The 24,034-nt window shown below is 40.3% G+C and overlaps 3 protein-coding genes across 5 annotated transcripts; 2 read left to right on the plus strand and 1 right to left on the minus strand.

Annotated features, from left to right (window-relative positions):
* Positions 1–1,049: 1,049 nt before the first annotated feature.
* Positions 1,050–3,397, plus strand: LOC117816609 (golgin subfamily A member 6-like protein 22). Of its 2 annotated transcripts, none has more exons than XM_034688957.1 (2): positions 1,050–2,769; positions 3,109–3,397. In XM_034688957.1, exons 1-2 carry the CDS (start codon positions 1,248–1,250, stop codon positions 3,246–3,248), a joined length of 1,662 nt encoding a protein of 553 aa, XP_034544848.1. In that variant the 5' UTR covers positions 1,050–1,247; the 3' UTR covers positions 3,249–3,397. The 2 variants fall into 2 exon arrangements, with proteins under 2 accessions (XP_034544848.1, XP_034544847.1); XM_034688956.1 differs by having other exon boundaries at positions 1,053–2,156; positions 2,196–3,397.
* A 3,229-nt stretch (positions 3,398–6,626) lies between these two features.
* LOC117815588 lies at positions 6,627–8,795 on the minus strand. The gene is made up of 3 exons (XM_034687392.1): positions 8,077–8,795; positions 7,901–7,979; positions 6,627–7,562 (listed from the first exon to the last, which is right to left on the minus strand). Exons 1-3 carry the CDS (start codon positions 8,793–8,795, stop codon positions 6,627–6,629), a joined length of 1,734 nt encoding a protein of 577 aa, XP_034543283.1.
* A 6,788-nt stretch (positions 8,796–15,583) lies between these two features.
* lgals2b (lectin, galactoside-binding, soluble, 2b) lies at positions 15,584–23,252 on the plus strand. Of its 2 annotated transcripts, none has more exons than XM_034688243.1 (4): positions 15,584–15,698; positions 20,124–20,197; positions 20,334–20,505; positions 22,878–23,252. In XM_034688243.1, the coding sequence occupies exons 1-4, from the start codon at positions 15,696–15,698 to the stop codon at positions 23,022–23,024; spliced, it is 396 nt and encodes a 131-aa protein (XP_034544134.1). In that variant the 5' UTR covers positions 15,584–15,695; the 3' UTR covers positions 23,025–23,252. The 2 variants fall into 2 exon arrangements, with proteins under 2 accessions (XP_034544134.1, XP_034544133.1); XM_034688242.1 differs by lacking the exon at positions 15,584–15,698 and adding an exon at positions 19,461–19,502.
* The last annotated feature ends 782 nt before the right edge of the window (positions 23,253–24,034 follow it).

Below are 24,034 nucleotides of genomic sequence, written 5' to 3' on the forward strand. Positions count from 1 at the left end.
TTAATGGGACAGACAGAGTTAAAGTAAGTTATGGGGGAAAGGGGGTGAACTAGGATCCCAGTGTGTCAGTGTGCCAGTTCCCTCGGCAGTCTAGGCCTATAGCAGCATAACTAAGACCTGGTCCAAGCCTGATCCAGCTCTAACTATAAGCTTTATCAAAAATCTGACATCGGCCAACACGCCGATATCCACTGATATAATTAACCAATAAATAATGGTCTGCTGCACACATGTTGGGCTCATGGTTTAAGTTAAATTTGAATTTAAGCAGCAGTCTGTAAGGTACATGTAGCTGACTGATTTAGGCACATTTACCATCAAAGAGTAAACCATTTTATTTAATTTGGGTTTAATTGCTGTACAGTGCACAGTTCACATGTTCCCTGTGAACAGAGGTTAGGTTTACTCACTATGTCAAATGTGAAATTGGCCAAATTTGCCCTGGTTGTGGGTTTTGTTATGATTGTCTCAGGGAGAGCATCATCAAAGTTATAAGTAGGATGTATCTTTTTGTATGAAAGCAATTGACATAAATAAATATGCAGTTTTATGTATTAAGTATGTTTCTTATTTTGCGCAAGAAATGAATATTGAATAACAAATGTGACCATAATACTGTCCGCTAATTCCAATACGGAAGATAATTGATGATCACTGCAATTAAGTGTGCGGAAAAAAACAGTATCGGTAATCGGCTAAATGAGTTGTAAAATATCCCAGTGGGCAGCATCAGGCGAGTGATTCTTTTGTCTATCCCGAGCCGCTCCTCGCAGCACTTGAAAGTGTGGGGCAGTGTGGCAGAGCTGGATGAAGTGAGGAGTGCTGTCAGTAAGGCAGGACTGATGCCCTTGATCATAGTCATGGGACTACGTCTGGTAAGCAGGAAGAAGATCAGAGGAAGAAGTATCACCCCGTGGACAATATTTCTTACTGGCAATTCCCAAGGTGTTAAACAAAGCAGGATGGAACTGGATTGCGTGATCCCCTGGAAATGTGTTCAAAATGGCTACCATGCTGATCAGTAGAAAAAACTACCATGGTTACCATGGCAACACAGAAACTGAATGTGATGAAAGATCACTGGCAATTTTTCTTTTTGACTATGACATCACAAAGTAGTTTAGAGTGTTGAGTCAGGGTAGGCTGTAAACCACAAAAGCCAACAAGCAGCTCACAGATCCAGACCTGAGACACAACCGTGTGGAAAAAGACTTTGCGAATCGCTTTTAATTCTTTTAAACCTAACAATGTCATCAGCATTAGCAACGACTTTTTCAAAAATGTGGACTAAACTAACAGCACCAAAGCTCAAGAGCTGTTTAAAGAGCCCATGGAAAGATTCTGAGGGAATCCCAAAGAAGAAAGTGAAATTTAATTCGATGGTCGAAATATGTTACTTTACTAGAAAGGAGAAGGAGTCCGTACCAGAAGTTGGGGGCTCTAATCAGCTCCAGTACCTGACTACAACTGAGCGAAACCTCCTCCCATCTGCCCGAGTTATGATGGAAGAGGAGGAATATGATAAACAGCGCAAGGTGAAGAAGCAGCCTGTTGAGACTAATAGAAGGAAGAGGCCGCTCTGGGAGCAGAGATGGAGAAAACAGACTAAAGATTACATTAGGATATCTGAGGCAGAGCTCGAAGAACTGAATAACACCCCGATACATTCAGTTCCACTTTCATTGAGACATTTAAAAGAAAGTGACATAATAATTCAAGATCTAAAGAACAAGCTGAATGAAGCAGGTAACCACCACCTGCGTCATGCCTCCATATCCCTGGACCTTGTGGACACCTTGTTGGAAGATGAGGATGAGTTGAAGACATTAGAGGCTCAGTTGGAGGAAAGTGCCTCCAAACTTAGAGCTCAGGAGGACAATAGTCAGGCGCTGCAGAAGGAGGTGGAGGACCTCAGAGAACAGCTTCAAAGGAGGGAACCAATCAGTCCCACTACAGAGACAGTCAAACCAAGACATGAGATAGTTGAGGAAGACCCTGAGACGATCCAAGAAGAACATCCAGTGGACAAGGAGGAAAAACAGACAAAGCTCAAGAGCTATGTAAAGCACCCATTGAAAGATTCTGGGGAAATCCTAAAGAACGGAGGGCAATTTAATTCTGTGGTCAGTGTATGTTCCTTTACTAGTAAGGAGGAGGAGTCCGTACCAGAAGCTGGGGGCTCAGATCAGCTCCAGTACGTGACTGCAACTGAGGGAAACCTCCTCCCATCTGCCCGAGTTATGATGGAAGAGGATGAATACCATAAACAGCGCAAGGTGAAGAAGCAGCGCAAGGTGAAGAAGCTGCGCAAGGTTAAGACTAATAGAAGGGAGAGCCAACCCTGGGAGCAGAAATGGCGAAAACAGACTGAAGAATACATCAGGAGATATGATGCTGAACTCGATGTACTGAATAGGATCCTGATAGTTTCGGCTAGAGATACAAAAGGACGTGGCTTAAAGATTAAAAATCTAAAGAAGAAGATGTATGATGGAATGTACCTGCACCTGGTTCATTGCTCCAGATCCTTGAATCTCGTGGACACCATCAAAGTCCAACATGAGCAGAAGTGGAAGACATTAGAGGCTCAGTTGGAGGAAAGTGCCTCCAAACTTAGAGCTCAGGAGGACATTAGTCAGGCGCTGCAGAAGGAGGTGGAGGACCTCAGAGAACAGCTTCGAAGGAGGGAACCAATCAGTCCCACTACAGAGACAGTCAAACCAAGACATGAGATGGTTGAAGAAGACCCTGAGACGATCCAAGAAGAACATCCAGTGGACAAGGAGGAAAAACAGACAGTCCAGGAAGAACAACAGACTGTCCAGGAGGAACCTCAGATGGTCCAGGAAGAACAACAGACTGTCCAGGAGGAACCTCAGATGGTCCATGAAGAACAACATGAGCATAAGTTGAAGACATTAGAGGCTCAGTTGGAGGAAAGTGCCTCCACACTTAGAGCTCTGGAGGACATTACTCAGGCGCTGCAGAAGGAGGTGAAGGAGCTCAGAGAACAGCTTCAAACGAGGGAACCAATCAGTCCCACTACAGAGACAGTCAAACCAAGACATGAGATGGTTGAAGAAGACCCTGAGACGATCCAAGAAGAACATCCAGTGGACAAGGAGGAACACGAGGAGAATATCTCTCTCTGGAGGAGGTTCAAAAAATTTCTCACTCCAAAACACAAACGTTTATTTAAGTCCAAACGCATGAAGAAAGAGAAGGAAGAGGCCAGTGTTTCCATGTGAAGAATCTTGTAGTTTCTGACTGCCAGGACTTCACTTGTTGACACGTCTGGGTTTTCCCCGGGTACTCCGGTTAGCCCACACAGTAAAAGTTTGATTTTTTTTTGTATCTTTACCGATTGAAAAAAATAAAATGATTGGAAAAAAAAAAAGTTTATATTTACGTCTGTATGTATATAACAATATAATTTATAGTTACTCAATTTATAGTTTTTATAGTTACTTTTCTATAATTTATCTTCAAGTAAAAATAAATAAAATTAAAAAAATCTATTACTAACAGTTAAAAAAAAAAAAAAAAACATATACAAAAATGCATTTTATTTATTTATTTTACCTTTTGTGATTTTATGACCTGCTTGTTTTATTTTGCTGCCCATGTAAAGCACTTTGTAACCCGGTTTTTGAAAAGTGCTCCACAAATACAATTATCATTATTACTCTTCCAGCCTGCAATCATGCGAACAGAACATGATCAGATTCTTGTCCATGAACTCATTCTCAGATTACTTTTGCTAACTTTGCTACCGAATCACTCTACATGATGCAATATAACACCTAGTATAGATATGATGAATTAAACTAGCACCTGATTATTATAATCATTATTGGTAATGTGCTTTATCAGGCTGGGATTCACAGACAGAGCAGCCTCAAAAGATGTGGTATGTTGGTAATGACATATTGGGAAAAATGAGGAGGAGGACCCATGTGTATAATAGTGAGAAATGTAAGGATTAAAGAACAAAATGCAAAGGGTACAAACAAAACTCACTTAGCCCAACAACTTAATCCAAAATGTCTAAAAGAAAAAACACAGAGAACACAAGAAATCACTGGGAGACTACATACACACAAGGTAACGAGCAACAGGTGTGAGCACCGGACACAGGTGAATCTAATGAGGGCAATCTAAGTGGAGGGAAACACACAAGGGCAGGAAGTATAACAACACCAGACACACAGGGATCATGAACTACAAAATAAAACAGGAATCTACATCTATAAAACATCACACAAGCAATCAAAAGTAGCACCTGACAGTTAACCTGCATTTTTGGTACTCTTGAAACAGTCTGACACCTTTGGATAAGGGGAATGTAACATTAAAGTTACTGAAGTGCTGACTACAGACTTAAATGTTTGAAGCGTTTGTTGGGCAGATCTCTGGCCCTTGGCTAGTCATTTGTTTTCCCCTTCAGCAAGAACCAGATGTGACGTTTTCTGGGGTGCCGAGTGTTTGTATTCCATCTGATGCTGGTTTTGTTGCACCACATTTTTTGAAATGCTGAATCCAGAGCTGCCTTTAAGCATGTCACCTTCCTGAAGATAGAAATCTAAAAAAAAAAAAAAAAACCCTGTCTCCTACACTCATAATACATTTTCTCTTAGCTCCTCCCCCCGACTCATGGATTATCTGCCTGGAAGTTCATGTGAACAGCCATGGTGATTGGTTTAATATTGGTGCACTTTTGACTTGTTTGTCCATTCAGTCATCTTACACTTTACATGATACATGTGACATGCTAACAGTCTGAAGCGTGTCGTTTAGCTGCCTTGCATATCAGCTGCCAAGGAGGCAAGATTTTGATAATGCCAAGAAAGTTTAAATGAGATTTCTTTTCTTCTTTCTGAATTTTATGAGGTAGGAAGTGGATTCATTATGTTTGTTAGCCCTTCAGGGCTCATACATGCTGGGAGATTACAAAATAAAACAATGAAGCACAATCCATGTGTGTTTACACTTGGGCTTCCAACTGTCCCTTATTAGCACAAAAATAATTTAATATAAAGTTTAAGGAGATGGCATGTTTTGCTTTTGGAGCACAAAATATTCTCTGTATTTGCAGAATGCCTAGTACAGTAATCTGTGGGTCACAGGCTCAGATTGAAGATGTGTATGAACAGAATTAACAGTCAAATGAATGGGGTGGAATTCTATGAATCTGGTATTGGGTCATTTTTCATCCCATATATTGGGCTAAACTGGTTTGTTTCATACGGGACCTCAATAGTCCTGTATATTGCATTACATTTTTCTTTTGCCTGTTTTTTGATGTAAAGAGCCAAATTGTGTTTTCTTTGAGGTTTATTCATATGAGGTTACATAATGATACAGTAAGGATTAAAGGGAGTATACACACTTTCTGCATTTCCAGTTGAATCAGAGTATGAATATACGCTGAATTCACACTTCATGCTCACACCACCATGGCACCGTGCACCTGTCCCTTATTTAGTAGTGAGAAAGTTGGCAACCCTAGTTTAACACTGATATCTGTGAAAGATCTCACTAGAGATACACAGGTTTCCTCATCAGATAATCTTGATTCTGCATATGATCAAACCAAAAGACATCCACAAAAAGTTACACATTTGGATAAACATGTAACATATGAACCCTGAATGTTTGTACTGAGATTATTCAAATCTAAATATATTACTCTGGCAACACTGCAATACCAAACCCTGCAATAAAACAACATTACAAAAACAACTAACTTAAAATGTAAACACGCTGTCAAAAGACAATGATTAAAGAAAGTACCTTCAATGGTCAAAAGGGTAGTGATGTGTCGGTCACGAACGATCCTGCTTTAAGAGCCAGCTCTTTGAAGTGAACGACAGGATCTTTTCCTCTTTCTGAAAAGTTTCTTTTTCGTTAGTTATCAGAGGTTAAAAAAATGGGGTTTTACATCCGGGTTTGCTTTGATTGACAGCTGCTGTACAGGTAAACTCCGTAGGACCTCGGGACGCTACGCTGTAGGGTGGAGCTTATTACCATGGAAACACAGAAATTCTTTACTGCGCAGACTCTGGCTGCAGAAAATTTGCAAGATATCAGCTTTCTGGAACGGGATACTTTGGCTTCAAAACCATACAATAGGAAAAGGCGGAGCGACGCTCTCCATTAAATATAAAGTCTATGGTCGAGACATGTGGTGGCGTCTTGACCAATCACGTGTCCAGACTGAGCAGAAAGGGGAGGGGAGAGGTTACAGACACACTACACTCTACAAGAAGGGACAAAGCAGACTCTTTCTGCTCAGGAGACTCAGGTCTTTTGGTGTGGAGGGGGCTCTTCTGAAGTCCTTCTTTGACTCTGTGGTGGCATCAGCCATCTTCTTTGGAGTGGTCTGCTGGGGAAGCAGTATCTCTGCTGCTGACAGGAAGAAGCTGAACAGACTGGTGAAGAGGGCCAGCTCTGTACTGGGCTGTCTGCTGGACCCTGTGGAGGTGGTGGCTGACAGGAGGATGATAGCAAAGCTATCTTCTCTGATGGACAACACGTCACACCACCTCCGGGAGACCATAACAACACTAAGTAGCTCGTTCAGTGACAGACTTCTTCACCCGCGGTGCCTCACGGGCAAACATTTATTAGCTCTCTACCTGTTTTGGCATGTATCCGTCACCCGAAGCCTCCAAAGACCACCTTGTAGTCATTAGAGCAAGTATGTTACAATGTGGTGCTGGTCTAAAAGCTGGTCCGTTGAGATTTGAAGACATGGCTGTGACTGATGAAAAGGAGCATGGAGGAGGAAGGAGGTTTGTTGATTCAGAGGACTTGTCAGTGTCCTCCAGGCTCTCCTGGTGACCAAAATGCTCCTCGATCTCATTGTTAACGTCCAGGCTCTGGAGCTCAGGGCTGTCAGGCTGCAGCTTTTGGACTCGCTCATAATCGTAACAAACCTGGATGGAGCCTTTTCCGGAAATATCAACATTCCCTCCAAACAGCTTCTGAAAAACTCCTTCTGTTTCTTTCCCGGCCTCTCTCTCCTCATTTATTTCATCGTGGCTCTCAGTCACATTGATGCTGTCTGCCTCCAGGCTCTCCTGACTGGGCTCCTCACCGTTACACACACCTGAATCTAGACTCTGAAGCCTGGAGCGCTCCAGCTGGACCTTCTCCACCTTCTCATAGTCAGAAATGACCAGTGGAGGATTGCCTTTGTTGCAGCCGTTGGAGAGCAGTTTCAGGATCTTCACGTCTTTTTCTCTAACTTCCTCCCTCTCCTGTCCTGCATCTTTATCCTCACTTTGACTACAAACAGGTCCGTAAGGTGTATCAGCTGCACAGGGATCCAGATTTCCTGCAGTGAGCAAAGAGACAGAAACAGGTGGAGCAGAACCGAGATGGGCATAGCTGGGGTTGGAGAAGCCGGAATTGGAGGAATCGTAACTGCTTTTGCTCTTCATCTTCTCTAGCAGTTCTGCCTCCGGCTTGAAAGGGACAAGCTTCACAGGGGAGACAATCTCTATGGAGGTGATTTCCAGTGGTGTGAAGAGGTTTGTGAGCCTAGAGCTCAGATAACTCTGATGAAAAAAACAATGACAGGCGAATGAGAAGAGGAGTTTGAAAGATTAACAGGTTAGAAATAAGAAGAAAATGAATCAGTAGTTCCCTCAAGGTTATTAAGCTATGAAACGTACGGTCTGAAAAAGCATAGACTGTTTATCAGCCTCGTCTCAATGACATCACTCATTTGCTTGGATTTGGATAATCTTTGTCGCCAAGGGGCAATTTGGTTTGCAACAGGCATCAAATACAGCACATACTGCAAAAGTTACAATCATTAAATTTAACTGTAAACCAGGTTAGACCTTGTTATGAAACTCATTTTGAGCAGAGAGAAAGAGAAAGATGAACTCACTTGGAAATTAACATCCTTCAGGAAGGACTTTGCCGGGTTTGGTATGGGTTGACCTTTGATTTTCGTTATCAGGAAAATCCTAAAAGATGAAATGACAGAAGGTTTAAGTAAAGCTGACAAAATGAAGATATTCAGTCATCAATCTGATATTTCACGTGACACAAAAGAATGCTCACCAGATGGTTTTGTTACGCTTCAAAGTTATGACTGCCATGATCAGAGCCAGCACTACCGCACATGTGACAGTGGTGGAGATAATCCAAGATTCATCTAGAAAAGACGTCATCCACACATTGACACAGTCTGGTGTTGTGTTGCCGAGGCTGGAGACAGGCAGACTCATTTTGACCGGGTTGTCGTCAGTTGAAATGAAAACCACGGCGCGTGAACTCTTTTTCATGTTCAGTGAAGTCACTCGGGCCACAGCCTCTTGTGCTGATATCTCTCTCTTTTTGGAATATGCCTGCATGATTGCCTTCATTTCATCCCGTTCATTGACACAGTCTCTGTCTGAGTTCTGATTGAGCGTTTGCAGATACTGACTCACAGAGTTCTCACTTTTGCACATGTATGTACAGATGTAACGGATCAGACTGTGGTAGCTCAGAACAAACTGCACATCAATGTTTGCGTCCCAGGCTTCAAGCAGATGAGGGTTGTAAGGGTTTACCCAGCAGTCTTTTGGGTCACGCTTCAGTATGATACTGCAGGACTGGCTCATCAGGTGCAGGTGTTGCTCAAATTCACTGGGGGTCAGGTCACATCGAGACAGGAGCTGTTCAAAACTCAGGGAGACGGTCTCAGGTTTATTCAGCAACTGATTCAGTGGGGCTAGTTTCTCTTTGGCTGCTTTAAGTCTCTCTGAGTCCACATCATCCACAGGTCTGGTTATCATTGTCCTTCTGGAGGGAGGTTTGGGGAATCCAAATCTGCATCCTGAACTAGCACTCTTAAAACATGTCTTTGAGAGGTTTTTGCTGTGTATCTGCACCTCTGTGACTTTTTTAAACAGGTCAGGCTGTTTATCTGGATCGGGGAGCCGAGCTGAGATGTATTTGGACACAAAGTCACACACAGTCTTATCACTGTCTTTCACAATCACAGGTGCACCATCAACCCACAGAAGACCATGTTTGTGAGGACTTCCTCTGTGCTGAAACTCAAGACGCCAAAGAAGTCGTACACTTTGCCCAGGGGTTGTGCAGGAGACAAGATCAGGTCTCTGTACAGTGCTTCAACTCTTTTATCAAAAACTCTCATCACAGTTATGGGGTTGGATCTCAGAATGTCACACTTTGTGGACCAGTCCAGCTCATCAAAGTTCACCTCCTCACCCTGCTGTGCTTTTATGGCAATAATCACCTCTGGCCAACGCATCTCTGCTGCAGAAAATGTGACAAAGAAGGTGGGACTGCCCAGCTGTCTGATCATGGCAAACAGGTCTTTAGTAGTTTTGTCCCAATAGGCTGGTGTTCCTCTGAGTGGCTGCATGAATCTGATAGCATCTCTGTTTCTCACCAGTCTCTCCACCTCATGCTTGTCTCTCAACATTCTGGATGTTATTTTACGTCCATCTCTGGTGAAAGGTTTTCCTTTACGTAGCTGTATGGTCATGCTGGATGTAGCTACATGTATTTCTGCCACAAACTGTGCAAAGAACAGTTAGTTGGTATCTCTGGCAAAGCGATCGTCAACACCAAAGAGCCTTGCTTTGAAATAAGTACCGGGTGTTCATTTCATTGGTCTGTTTTCACCAGTGGGAAACTGAACGGGGAAAGCCATGGCTTCAAGTTTGGGTGTCTTAAAAAAACTGACTGGACTGTTTCCCTCTGCAGGAGCTACTGAGTAGGTAGAGTCACTGAAACACAATATCTCCTCTGAAACATCACGCGGCTGAAGGCATGATTCAAGAACAACACCACCATGAGGCATGTCTCCTTCCTGCTGTGGCTCACCACCATCATCTTTCTCCTGGGTCTGACCTTCATCACACAGCTCAGTGTTTTCGTTGTCAATTTCTGCCTCACACATAGCATCAGTCTCAAACCTGTCGATTTCCATCAAATCATCCTCATCATAGTCTTCCTCAGCCATTGTAACACCATCATCATCCTCATCATCAGGTACTGTGGGATCACACAAGTCCTCCTCATCTCTAATAGTGATGTCCTCATACTGTGGGTGGATCTCTTTGAGTTTATGCGGAGCCTGTATGAGTTTAGACCAGGTTACAGTCTGAAACAGATGATGACCTCTGTAAGTCAACCGTCTCTTCAGTTTCACTCTCAGCACCTGAGACTCACTTCTCAATCTGGGAAGAGCATCGATGGTCTCCTGGACTTCAGAGGGAACACACACCACGTTACCATGGATAGCTCTCTGTCTGCCTTTAGGAAGAGGAATGATCTTTGCAAACGTAATGCACTTTGCTATCAGATGTCTCTCCAGTATGTTGAGGTCACACAGCTCAGGTGGAATATCAGCTAGAACCAGGTTGTTTGCTACAGCAAGTTTAGGCATGGCTCCATTTTTCAGATGGTCGTGACAGGTGTGACAGATCCACTCTCTCTTTCTCTCATCAGGGACAGTGCACTGCAGTCATCATCACAAGCATGAACATACTGGCCTGTTAGACAAGCTGCAACCACTTGGGGATGTTTCACATAGCTGGACCTCTTGCAGGGTTTCACCTGGTTTGGAAATGAGGCTTTGTGACACACAGTGCAAACGTAGGTGGGACCGTCCTTTATGTGTGATCTGAAAGCAGCGATGGCCTCTCTGATCAAAGGGTTTTCAATCTCTCTGTCAGGCTCACATGTGTGTCTACTTATCTGTCTGTATTTCCTTGATATTTTTAATGCACATCTCATCTTATGAAGACTGTTCTTATACCTGTCTCGCATTATTTGTCTCATCAGCTGTCTGTGTCGAACACGGAACACTTCATCACGAGCATATCTCTGAGTGATATAAGATCGTTTTCTCTGCCTGAAATCAATGTCCTCTGCGTATCTCCTTGTGAAATATGTTTTTCGTCTGTCCTTAAATTCAACACTGTCACGGTATTTTCTGGTAATATAGGCTTTGTGTCTGTCCTTAAATTCCACACTTTCGCGGTATTTTCTTGTGATTTAAGCTTTTTGCTTCAGTCTAAAATCTGTGCTTTCGCTGTATCTAGTTGTTATATGATTCCTTTTCTTTTTCTGTATTTCAGGGTTGTTTCTGAAATGGGTTGGTATCATATTTTTGTTTTGCTTTTCTTAACTCCTCCTTGGAAGATCTCTGTCTTGAGTAAGATTTTTTCTTTGCTTTATACTTTTCATCCAAGGCATACTTTACTCTGTCTTTCCTCTTTTGACTCTCCTTACTTTGTGACAAGTTTTCAGAATGCAGAAGTCTCCTCTGAAATTTTTTCCTTTGCTCTTTTCCCAGTTTTGACAGTTTACTGGAGACGTCATGCGAGATGTCATGAGCACTGGTACCAGTATTTATCAATGGATCAGTTAAGAGTAACTCACTTGGGGGACAGTCTTGTGATTCGTCAGAGTTTAAGCTGAGTCCATGTGCTGGTTCTGGTTCAGCTTGTGTGTTAGGAAACACTTCATGTACCTCTGGTTGATTCACAGTAGATGAAGAAGTGATGTTAGGGCAGGTTCTCTGTGACGTGTGGTCAGAGACATCAGTTTCCATGTCATCATTCAGTGTCTCTGAAACAGAGCTGAGTGGTTCAGGGTCAGTCTCCATGTCTGCTAACACAGTGATTTCAGTGTTCATCTGTGGATCACTTGTGATTGGCTCATCTGGATGGGTTTCATCAAACACAGTGGTTGGTACAGTGCGAGTTGGTGGCTGACTCTCTGTGGCTGGGGTGACATCACTCAGGTAGTTCACATCAGGAAACTGGACTGGCTTTAACTCATAGGTACAGGACGCTGCTGTGCCCAACATCTTGTGATACTTGGTGAGCCTGTCGATCATATCACTGAGACGTGTGAACATCACCATGACAGCGGTACCAGGGGTGGGTGTAAGCTGAAGCAGAGGCAAACCTTTGACTGTCCTAGCATGTGGATCAAAGAAGCCATATCTGCCTGATCTAGTTCTGAAGACTGCAATGCATAGTGAACTCATCAGCAGCAGTGCGTACTGCACATCTGATAACAGGCAGCTCAGTCCTGACTCAAGGTCCAGAAAGTAATCTACAGCCTCAGGTGAAGGGTCTCCAAATGTGCCATATCTAGAGAGCTGTGACATGTCCACGATGTGTGTGAATCTGCGAGCAGGAACTAAATCAGGGAGCTCATCAGTAGTGAGATGAATGTGGTTAGGAACCCTTTCTCTCACCATTCCGTACATCACATTACCTTTGTCCAAAACACTGTCCAGGTCTGCTCTGGTCATGTTTTCATTCTCACACAGGAATGCAAGGAATATGAGGGAGTTACAGGTGCACTGCTTGTTTCTGGACTGGCCGTATTTCAGAGAAGCCTGGCTGCGAGATGCACTGAGGTTTAATTCATAGAGCTGATCTCTAGTGTTTACCACATCTGCCTGAGGTGGGCCTGCTACACACTAATCATTACTGACACGTCTCCTCTGCACCATGTCTGCATATGAAGGCTGGGCTGCACGTGGCTCATCACCTTGACCTCTGTGGTTTACCTGCTTTGAGTTGGAGGAGTCTGCAATACTTGGCTCACTGGAACATCTCCTCTTTGTCATGTCTGCATACCTGCTGTACTCCTGGATCATCACTCTGAACTCTGCGGTTTACCTGCTCAGAATCAGACGGGCCTGCAACAGGTGGATTACTCCTCTTAACCACATCTGCATTAGATACCTGTGGTACACATGGTGATCTTTGACCTCCCTGTTTCACACCATCAGCATCAGGCACTGAAGGAACACCATCTGTTTGTTCATTTGCTGCACAGTTTATCTCTGACCTACGCAGACTCTGGGCCTGAGCTCTCTTACTCTTTCTTGGCATTGTAGCTTTACTGCTTTACCAAATATGATATTCTTACTGTAAAAGTCTATGGGCTGTACTGATCCTCAACTGTTTGTACTTACCAACAGCTAATACACACAGTTGTTGTGGTGCTCTGATGACAGATTAACTCTTCTGGTGGACTTCTGGGTCTGCAGACAGTGAACTGGTTTCTCTTAACAGATGTCTAGTTCCGTTTAAAAATCGTCAGGTCAAACAAAATACTTAGACACTGACTGAATTATCAAATGTAATAATAACAAAATACTTATAGACACTGACTGACACAGTGGCTTTGGTTGACCAATGACGAGTGAAAGCTTCAGTTGGCACTGGAACTCCGGGTCTGCAGAGAAGAGACACTCCAAAGAAATTCTCCTGAAAGATATCTTTTATTTTATGTCAACAAGCTTAACAACGAAACACTTTCACTCAATTTATTGAAAAATGTGTTTACAAATGGATTAAATAACAAATGTGAAGTTTGAGATGGTTTTACCTTTACACTTACAGTAACCTGAAAAGTTACTTGTGTGGATCAATGTGTGATCAAACCAAACCTTTCACAGGGCTCCGCAGCACAAAGTTCAGGAACACCTACTGTTCTTTTCTTAAATAGATCTGGACATTAACTCCAGTTGTTTCAAATAAATATTAATAGAAATATTGATTAATCTTAAATGATATACTACTGTCTATGTGTTTGCAATCAATTAAATTAACTTAGGAATCTCAAGTTTATACAACTTTGTAAAATGTTGGTTTATTGTAATTGTATTTTAAAATTAGCCAATAACAATAATGAATGAATATAAGTTAAATATATATATATATATATATATATATATATATATATATATATATATATATATACAAATATAAATAGATAATGTATGTTAATATATATTGTGTATATTTATATATATATCTATATATGTAAAAATGCTCAACTGTTCTGAAGTTTCTTAACACTTTGAACAATGAGCTTATTGCCAAATGACAAGATTATAACTTATGGGGAGAGATAGCAGAGAAAGAAATTCACAGGTCCAAATAACAGATAGATCAGGCAACCAAAAAACCTGAGATAGAGAGAGGTAGTGAAAAATGTGAGCGGAGAAACTCACAGGTTCAAATAACAGATAGATCAGGCAACCAACAAACCTGAAATCACAATGAGTCCAAAAAAGTTTGACCATAAAAGTTTGACCATGAAAGTTTGAACATGAAAAGACTGTAACACCAAAATCAGACAGAGTATATACGTAAATACGTATATAATAATAATTATTATTTGGCTCTTGGTTTAGTGTAGAAGAGTACATAGTGTATATATTTTTCATATTTACTATATTTTGTTTAATTTCATATCCACCATATCATTATTAATATTTTTGTTATTTTATTGTATTTTATTTCATATTCACCATATCATTATTACTATTATTATTATGATCGTATTTTATTTTATTTTATATCCACCATATCATTATTAATATTTTTGTTATTTTATTTTATTTCATATCCACCATATCATTATTAATATTTTTGTTATTTTATTTTATTTCATATCCACCATATCATTATTAATATTTTTGTTATTTTATTTTATTTCATATCCACCATATCATTATTAATATTTTTGTTATTTTATTTTATTTCATATCCACCATATCATTATTAATATTTTTGTTATTTATTTTATTTCATATCCACCATATCATTATTAATATTTTTGTTATTTTATTTTATTTCATATCCACCATATCATTATTAATATTTTTGTTATTTTATTTTATTTTATATCCACCATATCATTATTAATATTTTTGTTATTTTATTTTATTTTATATCCACCATATCATTATTACTATTATTATTATTATTATTATTATTATTATAATCTTATTTTATTTTAATTTATATCCACCATATCATTATTACTATTATTATTACTTTATTTTATTTTAATTTAATTCAATTTTTAACTATGTAAGCAATTGTTTTATTCTCAGATTCCATGTTGTAAGCTGCAGGAACGAACAAATTTCCTCCAATGGGGGATCAATAAAGTCTATCTATCTATCTATCTATCTATCTATCTATCTATCTATCTATCTATCTATCTATCTATCTATCTATCTATCTATCTATCTATCTATCTATCTATCTATCTATCTATCTATCTGTATTTTAAATTATATATGTGTATTTGTCTATTAAAATTTCCTCTGATGAGCTGTTAGCTTTAAGTGTATTTGCTCCTGGAGTCATGCAATTTACAAATAGGCATTACATTAACTCAATGTTATTATGTAACAATAGTTAACAAGGCAAACTGAAGCTTACTAATAAATTACAGCCTCTATTTAAAACCAGTTGTCAACAGTATGTAATGGGATTATTCATGTACATAAATAAGGAGAGGAGAGTCACCTAAAAAAATACATCTCAGGTAAACAGGCATTGAAATGAGTACACTTTCCTTCTGAAGAAGCAGCAAATATTTGTCCATGTAGGCCGTGTGGAAATGTGTTGTTATGCACACAAGATTAAGCACTTTGTAAATACCTCTGTTTCATTCTTCTGGTTGTTGCAGTAATGTATCTCCTGTAACATCCTCTAACATGAAGCAGAACTGTGACTATGAGTCGTCATTGTGGAGCAAATATTGCCATGTGTGATTAGTGTTTTTTACAACCCGTTGGTCGCTTCCTGCTCCAAGCGTCAGCAGGGTTATATAAATCATTCACGAGACTGCAGAGCTCTGTCGCTCGAGGATCTCCCCCACTGAAGACAGCCAAGATGGTAAGTGGTGAAAAAAGCTTCATTCATACAATAGTTGTGCACTCTAATAGCTGTAACAAAGGCTGTCAGGGTTGAAAGGTTTCTTATTTGTTTGAAAGAATTAATTGTGAAAAAGAGCTTAGTCAGCATAGTCCTGAAGATGTTCTACTTTTTAACTACAGTGGATTTAACTCTACTCATGGACTAACTATATCTGCTTTTATTTTCTTGTTATTCAATATCTCATAAACCAAACTCAACACAAGAACACTTCTTTCCTCCAACTTTAACTGTCACATTCTATGACCAAACTTAATCATTTACAGGTGACATTAAATTCCTAAATGCTCACTTCCTATCTTTCTGTCAAAGAGTATGCTTTCTAAATGTGTTTAAAATATTAAAACATGATCCAGTTGTGCAATCCACTTATCACAATGGCGGAGGACAGAATAAGAAGTTTTGTATGTGGAGCAAAGTACATAAATCTCCAAGAGCTTTTTTCAGTTTTTGAGGAGGGGTGCGGCAAATCTGTAAATTTGCATTGTAATGTTAACTCCATGAAAGATAACCTTGTGCTGAAATTTGAAGACGCTCTGTCCAAACCAAAACTGAGGACATATGTGCGGATTGAAACCGAACTTCAACCCTGGATTATATGTGAAATCCCTGTTATCAAGAAGCCAAAGATCCTTGGAGTAAGAGTTAAGATCAGATATTATTTCTCTGGCTGTTGAGGTTGGTCGATTGAAATAAACTCCTGAAGGAAAGAAAATTTGTGAGCTGTGTTATTTGGATAAAGAGGAAACTGAGTCCCATTTTCCTCTGCACTACAAGAACTGACCCTGACAGAGAGTTACTGTTTAATGAAATCACTAACCAAAGCCTGAAAAGGTTGTGGTGGTCAGATGAACAAAAACTGGAGTGGCTGTTTGAGGCTGGAGAAAAAGACAAGATAGCTTGTTTGATTAATGTTTATTATATTTTAACTCTCTTCTCCTGCTCCATGACCATGAATAAACTAGATATGCACTCTGATCCTTAAAGGTGACATATCATGCAAAATCGACTTTTTAATGGATCTCTACCTGAAATATGTGTCCCTGGCATGTCTACAAACCCTCCGAGAATGAAAAAAATCCATTCTGCCCCTGTTTAGATTTCTCCACCTTTCAGTAAATGTGTGTGAAACGAGCCGTTTCAGACTTCCGTGTTTTTGTTACGTAACAACAATATCCGGTCTGTCACGGAGTCAGAGCTCGGAGCTTGTTCAGCCTATAGACTGTATAAAATAATACTGAATCCCCCCTCCGTTTTTCATTACCTGCACAAATGTGTGCTAACAAGGAGCTTAGGAGGGAGGCATGCTGTTGTAGGCTGTCTTAATAAACACAAATGTCGGTTTTACTCCCCACGTCTGCAGATTTGAAGATCTAGTGGATGATTTTTATTTATCATTGATAAGTGCTAGCGCTAGTTAGCATAGCTACATAGCTACATGTCGTAGCTGTAGCTGTGTACCAAGACACACGTCTACATACTGACAAATAAAACAACAAGAAACACAGAATCTGTGACCAATCCTTCAGAAAAGGTCCCGCTGCCTTTCTGGCAGAGGTCGGTTTTACTCCCCACGTCTGCAGATTTGAAGATCTAGTGGATGATTTTTATTTATCATGGATAAGTGCTAGCGCTAATTAGCATAGCCACATAGCTACATGTTCATAGCAGTAGCTGGAGCTGTAGCTGTGTACCAAGACACACGTCGACATACTGACAAATAAAACAACAAGAAACACTAAATCTGTGACCAATCCTTCAGAAAGGTCCTGCTGCCTTTCTGGTAGAGTTCGGTTTTACTCCCCAGGCCTGCAGATTTGAAGATCTAGTGGATGATTTTTATTTATCATGGATAAGTGCTAGCGCTAGTTAGCATAGCCACATAGCTACATGTTCGTAGCTGTGTACCAAGACACACGTCTACATACTGATAAATAAAACAACAAGAAACACTAAATCTGTGACCAATCCTTCAGGAAGGTCCTGCTACAGGCGCCTCTCCGTCAGGATCAGATTCAGCCGTGTATACTCGGCCAACATGTAAACATTAGATCAACGTGCTGGAGAGCCGAGGACAAATCCACTTCCTGAGGGGGCGTGGTCAGAGAGAAAACAGAGTGTTCTGAGGAGGACTGAAGAAGAGGGTTTTTCAGGCAGACCAAAATCTGATTTCAAAGTGTTTTTTTGAGCATAAACTTTAAAGACATGTTTTGGGGACCTCTTAGACCAATATATATTGATGAAAAAAGCGTGATATGTCACCTTTAACTGTTTAAATCATGGTGTAATGTAAACCCATGCAGGGTTGGCATTTAAATGTATTTATGGCACATAAACAAAATAAAAACTTGTATGCACTCTATCACAAGATACAATACCAGTCCCAAAGAAGAGCCGGCTCTTTCGACTCCCGAACAACTCTTAATTTAGGATCTTTTGTAGCCGTATATTTTACCATAAGTTTTGCAAAAAATAATGGTTTGTGTTGAAAACCCTTTTACGTACAGTGTTTTTATGAGAAGCCTTATAATTTCCCAATTTTGTGCATTTATTCTGTTACAAAACCATTCTTACTTTTGTTTAGTACTTTAATCAAACTTTTTTATTGTACAAATTAACAAAAAACTGCAAACATATCCACAGAACAGAACCAGAACCAAACTCAAGCAAACAGAACCAGAACCAGAACCAAACTCAAGCAAACAGAACCAGAACCAGAACCAAACTCAAGCAAACACAACCAGAACCAAACTCAAGCAAACACAACCAGAACCAACTCAAGCAAACAGAACCAGAACCAAACTCAAGCAAACAGAACCAGAACCAGAACCAAACTGGAGCAAACATTATTAATGTCCTCAGTGAAAGGAAAAAACTGGGAGCCGGCTCTCTCTCGATGCAAGCCGGCTCTTAGGGTTATGATTAGGGTTAGGGTTCACATTGTGATTAGTGTTAGTGTTAGGGTTATGCTTGGGGTTAGGGTTCAGATTAGGGTTAGCATTGTGATTAGTGTTAGGTTTAGGGTTATGATTAGTGTTAGGGTTAGGGTTATGCTTGGGGTTAGGGTTAGGGTTGTGCTCATGACACATCACTAGTTCAGAGGTAGGGTTAGTACACAATGGATAGCCCTATTTGACGACTGTTGTAATCCATATTATGGCAAAAACATATCATTTCATAGTTTTGATGTCTTCAGTATTAATCTACAATGTTGAAAATAATTAAAATAAATAAAAACCATTGACCGAGAAGGTGTGTCCAAACTTATGACTGGTAGTGTACATTATAAATGAGGTTTGATTAACATTATTTGCAGACATTAACACTCATTCACTACATTTTGAAACAGTGTCAACAGCTGATTTTTAGTCCACAGAGAGGGGAGGAATGACATCATATTGTAGTTTCTACCTAGACACATTTATGTTTCTTTTAATAGTGTTATAATAAAAATGTATTGCTCAAAACCAAAGCTACATAACATCCTTCAGAATCAAGGAATAAAAAGTCAGGAGCTTCTTGGACTGCTCCAAGACAAAGAGTATTGCAAGTATAAAGATCTCCAAGGGCCTGCTTGGATGACGCACACTTCTAATAAATACAGTAGTTCCTCAAAGGGATTAATACAGTATAACTTCACTTAATTATTCTCCAGCACTTTACCTGTGCAGCCAATTATAAACCAGAGCTGCGGTGAGATAGGGGCTGACTTCAAAGACCACATTGTGACAGCTCTGGATGGAAATATCTGTAGGTGTGGTAAAGGTACATCGGGTTCAGGATGTTGAAGTTAATGTGTAGCGTCATGTGGTGTCAAATGTGAATAGACTTTATGGCATTATTGATTAGATGAACTACAAAAGAAACCACGGTATGTCGTGTTACTTTGCAGCGTACATTAGATTTATATTGTGTTAACTTATCTTCCCCTTAACTGTCATATAAGAAAACTCCCACACATTTAAGTGAGGTGTGTCATGAGGATCTGTTTAGTGTCTGCAGATAGTGTCCTTGTTTTTATGTTTTTATTGTCTCTATATAACAATCACATGCATCAACAAATATAGCGCCTTCCTGTTTCGAGAGGGCCACAGTTCCACCCTAGTTGATCATCAACAGCTCAGATAAGAACACCTGGGATCATCGATTTTCTCACCAGGATACCCTGTAACACCGATCAATCTGATTTGACTTTCAAATCATAGGCATGTAAGCTGAAATGTTCTCAAAACATTAGGATAAGAAGACTACAAGGGCATTTCTACAGGTTGAAACTGACAAACTGTGTAGTGAAACGAGACAAACGAGTTTTAAAATGGGAGGATAGTTCTCAAGCATTCATTGATCCATGTCTTTAGTGCTCACCTCTGTTCTTTCCCTTTGCAGATAGTCACAGACATGACGTTCAAGGAGGGCCAGGAGTTCAAGATCCGAGTCAAGCCCTCAGAAGACTGCAGCACGTACGTTCCCCTCAGATATGTAGCTTTAAAAAAGACATGCAGTTTAATTTTCATTCACTTACATTTAGAGGAAGTTGAAGTCTCTCTCTTTTTCATTGCACTCTTTCCTCCTGTGTGTCCCCCGCCTCCATTGCAGCTTTTCCATCAACGTCGGTCACGATGCTGACAACATCGCCATGCACTTCAACCCTCGTTTCGATTCAGGCGGCGACTCCAGCGTCATCGTCTTCAACTCCAAGTCCGGGGGAAGCTGGGGTGACGAGCAACGAGACGACCACTTCCCCTTCGTGCGCGGGGAGGAGTGCAAGGTGTCAGGCTTTCTGTGCTCTCTCAAACTTCAGCTCAGTCTTATACCGAATAGTAGAACCACCAAGTCTCAAACATTCATGTCCACACTGGATTAAGCTTGGAAAATGTAGGAAAGAGTAATTAGAACTTTAAGATATCCACATCACATACATACATCATGGTGTAATGTCTTCACAGGAGGAGTGTGTGCATGTGCAGGTAAACATAATTCTATGTTGTTGGAGATTCAATGAAGGTTCTCAGTCATCCAGGTCATGGTAATTCAAAGCTTGGTCTGTAAGGCAACTGGACTGGTAGAAATTCTTGAAGACGTTTCACCTCTCCTTCGAAAGGCTAGTCTAGTTCCTGGTTCCTTTTCCAGGAACTAGGCTAACGACCCTACTTAGGACCTTTAAGGTGCATTTGGACCAAGAGTTCCGGGGTCTTTCAGAACTACTTTACCCTGAACTAAAAGGTTCTGTGCCCCCATTGTTGTCTGCGTTTCGACCGCGGGGCTGAAGCCCTGGGTAGATTGTGCAAATCAGGCCAGTGATGTATGGAGGAAATAAAAAGTAAAGGCAGTACACCACCAGACCAGTAGAGGGCAGTAAGTCAAAGACGAATGCCATTCATCACAGATGACACCATAGAAGCAGACGGACAGGCAGGTATCATTATGAGCAACACAACAGTTAGCCTGTTAGCATGAAGAGACTCAGCTGGCGCTGTTTTAGATGGTGCTATATTTCATCACAGATGGATTCACTGAATCAACACGTGAGAGGAGATAAGCGCGAGTAGCAAAGACGTTTCAACGCGGCTTTAAAATCCTTTTGAACTCAAAAAGCCGTGGCAGAGATCAACCGGTGTTTTGGTTTAAACAGTGACCCTGTTAACTGGAGACTCTCAGCCGGATGCATCCCTCATAAACGTCTTTAGGCGATCATTGAATATCTGATGAGGATATTGAATCTTAAAACACTGTTGCATTTAGCTGAAGGTCTCCAGTTTACAGGGTCACTTTTAAAACCATAACACCAGGAGAGACGCATTCACGGTGGGCTGAGAGAAGACTAATGTTACAAGCTGCTAAATCAAGAGAATCACAGCTTCTTCTTTTGAAAAGTACACACACATACAAAAAAGATAGAACAAATAGAAACTAATGAAAGAAAGAGAAATCAAGTGAATCACAGATGTGTGTGATGTTATTGTGGACTGCAGGAGGAATAAAAACACTGTGGTTAATCTACCAATCAGACACGTTCAGCATTGCAGGCCCTGCCCCCTGAAAGCCCCAGGACCTTTGAAAAGTACTACCCCCTAGCAGGGGCTTTTTAGGGGGGAGATTATCTACCCCTGAACTAAATTTAGACCCTGGGTCCACCGGTCAAAAAAATCCTCCAGTGACTACCTGGACACACCCACCAATGTTAGAGGCTTATATTTTCTAGCTCTTCCCCAGTCTGGTCAGAACTGAAGAAGCCTTTCAGAGGAGAGGTGAAACGTCTTCAAGAATTTCTACCAGTCCAGTTGCCTTACAGATCAAGCTTTGAGTTGTTGGAGAGATTTGGATGATTCTGAAGTAAGCATCTGACTCGCAGCTTCACTTTTGGCTGTTAAGAAAAGGGTTAAGGAAAACTGAGTCCCAATCCAGATCCACTGTGCCAACTCTCGTCAGATGTGGACTAGATTTTCCAATGGGGTCTACAGACTTTTTAAAAACACAGCTTCAGATTTGAAAAATCTTTGTTCTATTTCTGAAAATGATAAAAAGGGAATTAAACTTTTACTCTCGTGACCAGGTCCAAAAAAATAATGAAATTCACCTTTTTTTTGTGTGTGTTTTTATAAATGTCACATAAAGAGAAGATAATAAAGACAACAAAGGACTTACTGCTAGAAATTGTGTTCCAAAGAGAGTCTTTTAAACATTCCTTCAGTGTTATGTAATGTTAAAAATCTCATTCCTGAGGCAATGTTGTCAAAACCTTTAAAGAATGAACTTGCCTTCTTAAGATTTTATTGTTTGGGCAACAAAAGCTCAAAGCTGCTTTCAGATAACAGAGCTACTGTATTTCAAAGAACATTTTTTGCAGAGCAGTGGTAAAAATACACCCACTCTATGTTGTAGTCATGTGGCTGAAGTTTCATAATGGCTTTCACCATAAAGAGGTTATTAGTGAGTTTGCTATCTTTGCTGTGCAACACTAAGGTCAATAGATGCCAGGAAGGGGCTTTAGAGGCTCATAAAACTTAACAGCCTTTGCAAGAGAGAGACAGCCTGACCAAGTATACCTCAACAACTATATTAACTTATTCTCTTTTCATTGTAAGACAATAACATTGAAAGATAACTTGTGTGTTTATCTTGTTCCTCCTTCCCCCACAGTTTTATCTCAACCTCAGCATGGAGAGCTTTTACATCAAGCTCCCTGATGGCACCATGGTCGACTTCCCCAACCGCCTTGGTGACATCAAGTACAAGTACTTCAGCATCGGCGGTGACGCCAGGATCGTCGGCATCAAGATCAAGTAGAGGATGAACTCTTCACCTGTCCACCTCAATGTTTGTTGCTGATGTAGTCTGTTTTACAATACCAAGCCCAGATTTGAAGAAGACTGCAGAAACTCACACTACCATGGAGTGTCATGTTGTAATGCTAGCAGATGGCCTAAAGATGGAGCCAAAGCACATCTTACCTCAGTGTTTCTGCTGTGTCTCTCATTGGGCCTTGGGTTTGTTAATAAATACTGTGAAAGAAGAGCTTTTTCTACTTCCCTCTTTTGACCTTTTACTCAGTCTGACACAAATACAACAGATACAGAGATTATGTCCCAGGACAGCTTTAATCAACCTGACTCCAGATGAAACATTAATGAAATACAGACATGTTTAAATACAATCTAAAACAAAGGCACTATCTACACTACCAGTCAAAAGTTTGGAAACACCTTCTCATGCAAGGGTTTGTGTTTATTTTAAGTCTTTGAAACACTGTAGATTAATACTGAAGGCATCAAAACTATGAAAGAACATATATGGAATTATTAAATTAACCCTCCTGTTATGTTGCAGGTCAAAATGACCCTTTTAAAAGTCTATTTTAGGCAATAAATGCCTTCCAAACCAGCTAATTGCAGCATACAAATCTGGGCAGCATGTGACAGAAGAGGAGTCGTGTTAATTTACCAACATCACTTCAAAAAATATATATAATTCAAATGTAAAATAAAATAAACAAAACTTGTAATGTAAAACTAATGTATTTATATTTAGAGCTTTCCAATGTGCATTAAAGAAATTAACATTAATTTTAATGAAAAACAAGTGAGTTATCTTCTTAGAACCATGATCTGTGAGAATTAAAGAGCACCAATGGACCCAATCTTGATTTAAATGGTTAGTAATGGAGTTAAAAATTAGATTAAAAAAAAAAATGTGTGTCAGGATTTTTTGGGGTTCTGACACTTTTGGATAATTAAATATGCCCCGGGTCAAATTGACCCAGGAACATTATTGCTGTTCCAGAGAAACGAACATAACAG

Source organism: Notolabrus celidotus, chromosome 7 (genome assembly GCF_009762535.1).
Source record: "Notolabrus celidotus isolate fNotCel1 chromosome 7, fNotCel1.pri, whole genome shotgun sequence".
NCBI classification, from domain to species: domain Eukaryota; kingdom Metazoa; phylum Chordata; class Actinopteri; order Labriformes; family Labridae; genus Notolabrus; species Notolabrus celidotus.